This window comes from Juglans regia, chromosome 13 (genome assembly GCF_001411555.2).
Source record: "Juglans regia cultivar Chandler chromosome 13, Walnut 2.0, whole genome shotgun sequence".
In the NCBI taxonomy this organism is placed as follows: domain Eukaryota; kingdom Viridiplantae; phylum Streptophyta; class Magnoliopsida; order Fagales; family Juglandaceae; genus Juglans; species Juglans regia.
In genome coordinates this window covers 252,369-263,628 of record NC_049913.1, presented here as the reverse complement: position 1 = coordinate 263,628, position 11,260 = coordinate 252,369, and the positions used below count along the sequence as shown (strand labels likewise).

The following is an 11,260-nucleotide window of genomic DNA, read 5'->3' as shown; positions in this document are numbered from 1 at the left end:
TTAAATTTTTATATAAAATATAATAAAAAATATAACTTTTTCAATAATAATAATATTAAAAAATAATAATAATAATTAAAAGAGTTCATCTCATTTCATTTCATCTCCAATAATAATAATATTAAAAAATAATATTCTAACAATATTTTATTCAATTTATTTAAAATATCTCATTTCTTTTATAATTATATAATTATATAAAAGTAATTACATAAAAATAATTTTATAATTTAACGTAATTTTATGTCATCTGTTAGATTTATTTTGTAATAAAAATAATTTTACAATCTATAAATATGATTAATTCATGTCAATTTATGAAATTATTTTTATATAATTATTGTGTGATTAGAATATTTCTATATATAGAGTTTTGTTACATACAATCACTTTTGTGTATTTATTGCGTATTCTACTTATGTAAATCATGTGATTGGTCAAAATAACTATTTTATATTAAAAAAAGTTGATGTAGTTAATTCTAGTAATAAAGTGTACAAAAAAATGCACAAAACTAAGTATACATAGAATTTTTACATAGAATTTTTGTTATACATGTGGCTTGGTCATTCGTTTTGGATCTCCCCCCTCCCTTGTTGCTAGTCATGACTCATGAGTCGCTCCGTTCATAAATGTAGGAGTTAGGCCAAGTTGCCAACAACCCACAGCACCACATCAAAATCCGCTTTAGAACTAGATTTAGAACAATAATTTATAATTATGCTCTCTCTCTCTCTCTCTTTCTCTCTCTCTCGCTAGACGTTACAACCGAAGCTGCTGCCTTGCCTTTACTCTTCCATCCTCATCATTCTTAAAAATGATAATAAATCGTTCCATTCGCTAAATCAAGTCTCATTGTCGATCCTTAAAATTCACATTCCCCTTTGAATTCCGCAATGGCCGCTCCTCATCCCATTAAATTGAAGCAATCTTCACCAAAATCCGCCGCCCACACTCTTACCAGTACCACCTCCTCGTCCTCCGCCCACGACGCCCGCCTCCTCGTTCGCGAAACGTTGCGTATCAGCGCCAATCTCGCTTCTTCTCCTCCCGATTCCGCCCCTCACCCGCCTTCTTCATATTCTACTTTGCTCCATTCATCGGATAATCTCGGCCTGCTGCAGGACGACTTTGTGAATTCCAGCCTCAGGTTCATTTGCTGCGAGGAAATCGACGGCCGCAGATGGAACTACGTGGCCGAAAAGGACGCCTCCGGAAGCTTCAAGAAAGGCTCCATTCACGCCCGCCTTTCTTACACTCCTCAAGCTCCCCCCATTGAAGTACGTCCTATTATTTATACTTCCAGTCTTCATAATTTCCCCCCTGTTAATGTTATTATTTGTTTTCATAAATAACTTGAACTAGTTACCGCTCCATACCGATCAAGGTCTGATTTTTGAGCCTATGCATCATACCGAACTCATTAGAATTTCAATTTTACTATATTTTTGCTAAAAGTTTTATTTTGCACCAATTGTATATTTTCTTCCATTTTTCACTGATTACGGCACTTGCAGTTGACCTTTGTTGATCTGCTTTACAATATCAACCTAAAGCTACAAAATTTTATTGTCGAAAACAATAAAATCCGATTGGTTGAATTTATCAATACTTATTTAAGACCTATTTTACAACTTAAATCTAGCGCGTTGTACTTCCGTATATATCTACGCACATATATCTGAACATTTCCATCCCCTGTTTAGACATAATTGGATATTCGTTGAGATTTTTCCTTACCAAGTTTTGGTGTAGGACTAGAACTTGCCATGCTTATTAAACGCATTGAAATGGAACTTTGATCCGTAATGTTGAATACGGGGGCATTGAATACACGGTTATAGGATTCGTTAAAGATATTGTGTATTGGATTTTTTGTGCAGGAGTTGATGTCGTTCGTAAGATCCTATGTACTTCCAGAAGGTTTCCCTGATAGTGTTACTCCTTCGTATGTCCCATATATGACATGGAGGGCTTTGAAGGTAGTTATTGCACTTCTTTCATTGACTACTGTTAGAAAGGTGGGCCTTTAAAGGGAAATGATCACCAGTAGTGAATAAAAAGAGTAAACTAGGATCGAATACTTTTGGTGCTCCTAAATGCTATATTTAGGTTGCGTTTGGCTAGTGAGGTATTCTCAGATATTTTGTGAATAATAGTGAAAAAGTAATGACAGAATATTGAATAGTAATGAATAGTAGTAAAAAGTAGGTAAAAAATAATAATAAAATAATGAATAGTAATGAGATATTATGAGAATACCGTACCCAAACTAGGCCATCATGTTTAACTTATTTGTTGTAGCACTTTTTTGGTGGAGCAATGGGTGTTTTTACGACGCAAACACTTTTGAGTTCAGTTGGGGTCTCTAGAAGAGCAACGCCTGGAGCTGTTGCCATAAACTGGATTCTCAAGGTGAGGATGATGTTTACACATTTCACAAAATAAGATATGTTTTTCAAATAGTTTTCTGGTATCCTTGTTTCGCAAGATCATATGGGTGACGAAGATTGAAGTCCATTTGTAAATATAGTAGTTCAAACTAACTTAAATGACATGCTGCCATTGGATGTATGCCTTCACATATAGTATGTTCACATGTTAGATGGTTTTTTCAAATTTATAAATAAAATCTAATATGTGCACAAGTCCATCTATTGAAGCGAAACAAGAGTCGAGGTGTTGGAGAATCTGTCTTTATGCCATTTTAACTAAGGCATCTCAATATCACATCTCATGCTCTCAGTGAACTATATTTATTAGTTTTAGTGGAATGTATCTGGTGTCCAGTTTGCACGTGTAATGAAGACCTCTTCCTGCACAAGTTATAGGTGTTCAATAAATGAACTCATGAGAATGAGAATAACTCAATGAATAAACATCAAGGAAACATATGATCACTTAGGACTTGGAGGATACACAATACCATTACATCTTCTTGGTATCCTACCACAAATATTTGAAATAGTTTGCTTAGTCAAGTAGCCAACTCCACATTGGTTCCATAGCTGTGTTCAAGGAATAGAAGCACTACCTCTCTCATGGAAAAAACTATTTTATTAGAATATCTCTAAGAGAACATATGGGAGGTTATTTCCCCTTATGAATAGCTGTAGTTCTCTTAATATGACAATTTTTATTGTCATCTGGAGTCTTCGGTTCGGTATTTAATTTCCGAGGTGCTATATGTAGTTTTCAGTTTGGATGATAAGAGATGATATCATCTCTATTGCGCCTCATGCACTGGTGGTAGGTGTCCAACTAAATGGTGTGTGCTGCTCATACTTGAAATCTGAATTTGTTCAATTGAGTGCCTATGGGTTTCTATTATTTGGACTATTTTTATTTTTCCTTGGTTTATGTGCCATACTACCATTAGAAATCTGTACGAATATAGATCGAAAATTGATATAATATGTCAATTTTTGTCTGTTTATTCTCCAGTTGTTAACTTGAAGTGTTGTGCTTTTGTACTTGGGCTATTGCTGTAGACTTCAATGGCATGAACTTTCATGATTTCTTAGTTTCTAACGTGCCTACGTAGATAAGGCATAAAGACATTTGTAACTGGCACTTTGTTGCCTTTATTGAAATAATAATTCTTGTTTACCTATAAAAAAAAAAGTGTTGTGCTCTACTACTTCTAAAAATAATTTACGAGAAATGATTTGTACAAGCCCCGAATAGACAAACCCCATACAACCCTTATAAAAAAGTGGACCCACCTAAAAAAACTATTTTTTATTAGTGGGACCCACGTTTTTACAAAGGGCTTGTATGAGGCTTGGTTATTTGAGACTTGTACCTAGCATTACTCATAATTTACATAGCTAGATTGCGAATTATAAACAACCTTGTTCTCAATACTATATGTGATTTAGACTAATGCTGACATCCAATTGGAGCTTAGTAGATTTGGGAAGAAGAAAGAGCTCTCTCCTAAGTGAAATTTAGTTCCTTGTCTTGCTTTAGTTCATTGTTTTTCGGCCCTTCTCATTGATATTGAGTGTGGTCTTCTTAATAAAATGGCAAACATATTTTCACAATGTTAAATTATCTGTAGGATGGTGCTGGTCGCGTTGGAAAAATGCTTTTTGCCCGCCAAGGAAAGAAGTTTGATTATGACCTAAAACAGGTTTAATTAATTAATTGCTGTTCTGCTCAGTTTGGCAGTCAAATTCCAACCTGACATCTCCTGGCTTTTAAGGTCATCTATCTGAAATTAATGTTATGTTACAGCTGCGATTTGCCGGTGATCTTCTTATGGAAGTGGGTGCTGCTGTGGAGTTGGCGACTTCAGCTGTGCCGCACCTGTTTCTTCCTTTGGCTTGTGCTGCTAATGTGGCAAAGGTTTTGCTAGTTTTTTCATGATGCTATCTATTGTGTTCATATCATTTCTGTACTCTCATATTCCGTACTCTTTGCTTGTAGAATGTTGCTGCTGTAACCTCAACATCAACTCGCACACCAATTTACAAAGCCTTTGCTAAAGGAGAAAACATTGGGGATGTCACTGCTAAAGGAGAGTGTGTTGGAAATATTGCAGATCTAGTATGCTTATCAAACTTCCTTCTCCATTTTTTCCTATCTATAATACTAGGACTGTAATATGGGTCTACTGAATGAAGTTCTGGGGCCCGAAACACTGTTTTGAGACTCTCTGCAAAAATTTATTTTTCCATCTACAGACTACATGGTCTCTTTCTGGTTTTCTGAAGTATCTAATTGTTGGCAGCCATAGCCTTTTAGAGGGATGCTACTCATCTTCCCAAACCACACATTTTACATATTTTAATATTATTTTTATTTTATTTTATTATCGTTAAACTAATTGAATTGTTCTACTTATCATCCATACACCACATATTTGTTATAGGAAAAATGAAAAAAAAATGAAAATAGGTGTGGTGTGTGAGGATGATAAGTAGAATTATTCATTATATATTTAATGTGTCAAAATCTCAGATAAGAGTGTTGAAAGTATTAACTGACTATCTGGAACCAAAAAGTCCATCTGTCAAATAGTTCTAATTGGATTGCTTTTTAACAGAATGTCTCTTGAGTCTGAATTTCAGTTATATCCTTGGAATATATTTGTATAGGATTAGGTTCAGGTTATATATCATGCAAGTCTTTAATAACATCACACCACTTAATGACTTTTATTTGGATTATTGTTTTGATCTCCGCAACTAGGTTAATTTTCTTGTGCTTAACCCATGCTAAATTTCGTGTCAAACAAATCTCAAAAACTTTTAATTCATAAACTCATATAATTTGTTGAGATTTTTTTATTTATTACCTATATATAAATAATTAAAAAAAATCTTGTTACTGATTCACTTTCCAATGGAAAGCTGTAAAAAGTGGGCCTCTATCATGTTTGCTATCAGTCTTTTCCAATTTTTTCCCTCCATAGTTACATTAGTTTTTTTTTTTTTTTTTTAAAAGCCTCTATTATAAAAACTTTCTTATGCATGATATAATTCATCTGAAATTGATGTGGGTGAATATTTTGTATTGGGAAGCTGGGAACTGGGCTGAGCATAATGATCTCAAAAAGAAACCCATCCTTGGTCGCTACGTTTGCCTTACTTTCGTGTGGATATGTCCTCAGCTCTTACCAAGAGGTTAGATTGTGTATAAATAACGCATTTGTTTAGCATTCTTCCCTGCCTCTTTCATTTGTGGATGTTAATTTAGCCATCCGTATTGCATCTATGTTTTCCTTCAGGTTAAATCTGTGGTGTTGCACACATTGAACCGAGCCAGATTCACTGTGGCAGTAGATTCCTTCCTTAAGACAGGTCCTAAACTCACCATAAGTGGTTTACTGTGGATCCACAATTTTTCCTTCCCTTTCTTTTTAACTGTCTGATGTTCATTTCATTATTTTCTAAATGAGTCGTAGTAATTCTCTATATGAGCACGAGAAGTGTATTTTATGATTTAATGGCTTAATCATGCTTTTGTTTTTCCCATTTGCAGGAAGAGTTCCCTCATTGCAGGAGGGGAATATGAACGAAAACATATTCAGTTTTCCGTGGTTGAAAGATGGGCCTATTGTTCTTGGTATGTGTAGAGAATTGATATTGCAAGATTTTTCTCTTGATTATGGCCCTCTTTTTCCTGGGAGGTCAATCTGAAGTTTTCTCCAACTGTTTGGCAGGACCAAGTTTCAGGGATGCATTCCAAGACCCGGGTGCATATCTTGCCATAGAGCCTCTTTTTAAGGTATGCCGCTTTTTGTGAAGAATAATTTCAATCATTCTCTCTCATGGATTCAGCAGTAATTTGTTTTTTTTTTTAATTTGCCTTGTGTCTCTCTTGTATATATTTATTATCTCCTCTTGATCGGAGACAGAAAGAGAGATACATTGTGACGTATAATTCTTCAAAGGGTAAAATATATGCATTGCTCAAAGATCAGGCCAAGTCAGAAGACATTCTGAAAGCAGCATTTCATGTAAATATTGACTTATATTTATATTTTCTTTTTCTTTTTTTCTTTTTGTGTACCCGTTTCATTAACCATGAGTCTCTTTTTCATATATTTTTAGTTTAAGATGCATTCACCTTGTCTAACAGGCTCACATGCTTCTGCATTTTATACAAGAATCAAATAAGAGTCATCTTTCTGCACGGAAGCAGAGTGAGTATGGCTATTCAGATATTGTGTCCCCAACGACAGATCTTGAGGCTCATGTTGTAGAGTCATGTAAGATGGTCTCAGCCTCTTATGGGATTTTCAAGAGCAAAGCTGCGGAGCAGGTACGTGGAAATCAGCCTATCTTTTTCTTTTTCCTCTGAGAGAATGTGCAACGATGTTTCGTTTAAGCTCTTCTTATGCATCCTTTGCCTTACGCATGAGCTTTTAGAGTGGTTGGCTTACCAGTCCATTGAAATTTACAAATACGAGAAATTTACCTGCTTGTATCCTGAAAGCGATGCTGGTTAGCAAACTCATGTGCTATTAATTAAAAACTATAAAACATAAGGTGTTTAATAAGCCTGCTTCTGGACATTTCCAGCTAATGTGCTTAGTATGTAATGTAAAGTGAAGTGGAACATACTGTAGAGAAATGCTGAATCACCCTCCATCCAGGAAGTCCGAGCCACCCTCCATCTTGGAAGGGCTGAGACTCCTAATTTGTAATGCCTCAATGGAAGGCACAAGCCACATGGCTTATACTCCAAAAGGATTAGTCAATGATATAATTGGAGCCCTATTGGAATATTATAAAGAGCAAGAACTTATCCTCTCCAAGTAATGTGGGTAAGGGCTGTGTAAAAATCAGAAAATCTGAGTCCGAGTCCAATTTTCTCTGACTCCGCACCGATGAAGTCAGAGCTCCAACAAAACGGAATCGAAGTCAGATTTTTTTTGGATTTTCTAGTCGGAGTCAGAGTCGAAGGTGTTGTCTGACTAACTTTGACTTTATCCTCTGACTCTGACTTTACCCTCCGACTCCAACTCCTATATTATACATATTTTATTAAAATATGTATTATTTATATATTGATCATATATACTAGTGTAGTTATATAGTTATATAATTAGAACTTATATAGTTAAATTCAATAATGTACTAGTATAAGCTAATGTTTATAAAATAATATACTTATACTATAATATAAATAGACTACTAGTTGTTGGTTGGGATATGCTCTAATACTATTTATAACGCTCCAACAGAAGGCCCAAGCCATATGGCCTATACTCCAAAATGATTAGTCAATGATACAATTAGAACCTCGTTGGAGCATTATAAAGAGCAAGAACTTTTATTTCTTAAGCAATGTGGGATCCCATACACCACCTACCCTTATCACTTATCAGAATGTGGTATTACGTAATCACTTGCTCAGGAGGTCTCATTATGTATTGTTGATATTTAACAACCACTTGGTGGTGCCCATTTGAGTTCACTCTTCCTATTTTCTTGTTGATATGAAATGTCTGTTTGGCTCTTGAGGGAGTGTTCAAGTGGTTCTTGAAAAAACTGCTAATACATGCAATATGACATTGGGGTGAATTTCAGAGGCTGCTGAAAAAGCACGTTGGTGGGCCTTTTTTTGGCTGAAAAATCTTTTTAAAAAAGTTTCCTACATAGTGATGCTTGTATGATGAACTTGGCTTTTACATGTATGAAATGATTAAGAAATCAAAAGAAAAGTATGACATTTTGGGTTGGGTGCAATATTGTACCAAAAGTGGTTGTATCTATAGGAGATGTGTCTTATATGGCATAATTCTCTTAACATGGAATTGTATCCAAAATGCGAAATGGAGAAAATCTCCCGAATAACGATAAAAACTGTTCTCTTGCGGTGATAAGTGGAAAATGCTGAACCAACTAATGGTTCCAGTGCCTCTTATTTCCAGTAATAATCTTGCAAGTGATTCCAAAGCACCTGAAGGTGCTTTGAACTGGATTACAAGGGTGTTTGATGTGTTCAAATTGGAAAGCATAAAGCCTTTTCAACTTCTAAAAGAAGCCAGCTTTGAATTTCTTTAACTTTTCATAGGCAAAGATCTTGACGACACTAGGCACAAGTTGGAAAAAAAGGGGGCGGGGATGGGGAAATCAATTTCCGTGAAGCTTATGCCTATTTAGACTTAGGTTTTATCACCATGCCAAGTTGTATTAATCTGATTGTTGGATATGATAAGCACCTCTTTTTAAAATGCATGTTATCTGAAGCGTTTTTTTTTTTGGTAGGGATGGAAGATGTCAGAATCACTTCTTAATCCCGGCCGGGCTCGGGTGCATGCAAGTGATAAATTGGCATGACATGCTAATACTTTTGCATCTGCATGGAAGGCTAGGCTTTGACAGTAAAGCGCGGAATGCTTCTGCCGCCTTGGGCACACTGGAAAACACCAGCTTCATATGACAAAGCTGTTCTGCAGTATACAAATGGGAACGTGGGAACCATGGTCTCATGGAAGCTGGAAAATCTATTTTAAGGTGGAGAAAAAAAAAAAAAAAACATTGCAGTTTGCGCCCTCTGCGTGATGAAACATACCCGAAGATGGCATGGTGCAGTACTGAGTTAATAAAGGAATGTGTAATGTGTTGTTAGCATGGAGTTGCATACTGTTGTGAGTTGTCGCACATAGATACCGGGATTATTTTTCTGTTTTCCTTTCTTTCCTTTTTCCTTATTTTTCTTTTTTGTTGGTTTATTTTTTGGGGATACCTTTTTGTTTTGGGGCTTCGAGCTTTTTATTTTTTTCGTTGATATAGCCCTGTTTTAGTGCCCCGTGTTATATTTATGCAGAGTACGTTGTTTTAAATAAAAGAATTCATTATCAGATCATATTATACGGGTGACTAGGGCTGTGCAAACGATCCATTAGTCCGATGGGCCCGCTTAAATCGACCCGACCTGAACCGATTTTATCGGGTTATTGCATGATTGGGTCTCTAACCCGACTAGTTAATGGGTTTGCATTTTTATTTCAACCTGTTCGCATTTTCTTCATTTCGATCTTTCTGTGCCTTTGCCAACACATTGAGCCTGTTTCGCCGATTCCACCAAGACATCTTTGTAACTCAAGCATTTCTCATCGTCGTCGAGATCGTTGGTCTGGGAAGAAGCTTTTGGGTTCTATATGTATATAAATCCACACGGTTATTCGAGGCCTTTACTAAACTGTGGATAGAGATTTCTAAAGTGAGATAATGGCTACGCTTGGCTGGTGGAGATTGTTTGGTGCTGCGGCTGGCAAGCTTCTGTCCCGGGATCTACGAGGTGCCCCGATCTTCTGCACCGGAACGTGGATGCACACGATGACTCCATGGTCCGTCGAGGAGTAGCAGATTGGGAGAGTGAGCCGAGGTTGTTCCCGTTGGGAAACTTCGACGGTGCATCGATGACGATGGGGAGTAACTCGAGATTCCCCATGTACAAAAATGACTTTGGGTGGGGACGGTCTCTGGCAGTGCGTGGCGGTGTGGTGAACAAGTTCAATAGTAAGATCTTGGTGTTTCCTAAGATCCGATACTAGTTTATATGTTTCAATAGATATGGGAGGTTGATCATTATTAAATCAAATTCAAGCTAAAGCATCTGTTTGTTAAAGAAAAATAACCAGAGGTTCATCTGGTCCCTTGGATTCATCTTCAGATGCTTCCATCAACTTGCTCCTCTTCTCCTCTTCCACGGTGCAAGATCTAGTCGGGTCACAGGTTCGACCCGGTTTTATTTTGATCGGATCAGATCGGGCTTATCCTAGAATGATGCCATTTCGGGTTAGGTCGGGTATAAACTCGGCTTTTTTTGTTCTGGTTGCAACCCTACGGGTGACAGCTAAAGAATACATGAAAGGTCGGGTTGTAGCACATACAACTTCCTAAGAAAGAAGAAGGATGGAGGTTCTTGCTAGTCTTCTATTTTTATGTTTTTTTTTATAATACACGTGCGTGTCTCTCCGCTTCTATTTTTGGTTCGAAGTTAACCAATGTAAAAATTAATTAAAGATGATGTATACGAAGGACGTAAAGAAATAGATTTTGCACATAATACCGTACATTAGTTTTCGGCGTATTATTTTGGTCTGGGAGATGATAAGGCCGTACGTGGAAATGGGCAGACATGTGAATTGAGTTGACGGCAATGCATGGCACATTAAATATTTTCCTCTGGCAGCATATTAAATGCGGCTCGGATGATCGTGCATGGTTCCAAATTAATATTATATATATATATATATGTACGCATGATATGACTCTTTCTTAAAATATGGACGGACGGGTACTGGTGGTGGCCGGTCATGACCAATTTGTCATTCTCAATCACGAGGCTCTCCTATGATTTTGATCTATCAAGTCGCACAAACTAACCTCTTTTAATTTGAAGAGGGCCGTGGAACAGAATGCAGGTGGGGAAAACGAAAACTTCACATTACTTATTTTCTGTAATGGAGGTTTTTGGGATCCCCTCTCCCCCTATCCATCTCTCTGCTGCTTTAAAAGTGGTTTAGATTTAGGGATTAATTGAGATAAATTGAAATAGTTTGTAAATAATAAAATAAAAATTAAATTTTTTATTATATTTTATGTAAGAATTTGAAAAAGTTATTTTAGAATTTGAAAAAATTAAATTATTTATTATATTTTGTATAAAAATTTAAGAAAATTATAATGATGAGTTGATGTAAATTTTAAATTCAAACGAGATTAGTAGGCCGTGAGGATTAACATATCTATGGCCGCTCTGGATATGTCAATATTGCCAATATTTAATATCTTTT

At 36.2% G+C, this 11,260-nt stretch overlaps 1 protein-coding gene across 1 annotated transcript; it reads left to right on the top strand.

Annotated features, from left to right (window-relative positions):
• The first annotated feature begins 682 nt into the window (after window positions 1-682).
• LOC108988939 (protein root UVB sensitive 6) lies at window positions 683-9,338 on the top strand. Its single transcript, XM_018962357.2, has 13 exons — window positions 683-1,280; window positions 1,884-1,982; window positions 2,305-2,415; window positions 4,064-4,135; window positions 4,240-4,350; window positions 4,432-4,551; window positions 5,529-5,630; window positions 5,735-5,807; window positions 5,989-6,072; window positions 6,170-6,234; window positions 6,365-6,466; window positions 6,589-6,771; window positions 8,724-9,338. Exons 1-13 carry the CDS (start codon window positions 897-899, stop codon window positions 8,793-8,795), a joined length of 1,578 nt encoding a protein of 525 aa, XP_018817902.1. The 5' UTR covers window positions 683-896; the 3' UTR covers window positions 8,796-9,338.
• Window positions 9,339-11,260: the final 1,922 nt, after the last annotated feature.

Coding starts and splice junctions, on each gene's coding strand:
- LOC108988939 (XM_018962357.2), top strand. CDS start 897: ATGGCCGCTCCTCATCCCATTAAATTGAAGCAATCTTCACCAAAATCC. Junction 1,281..1,883: donor CTCAAGCTCCCCCCATTGAA/GTACGTCCTATT, acceptor TTTTTTGTGCAG/GAGTTGATGTCGTTCGTAAG. Junction 4,552..5,528: donor TTGGAAATATTGCAGATCTA/GTATGCTTATCA, acceptor TGTATTGGGAAG/CTGGGAACTGGGCTGAGCAT.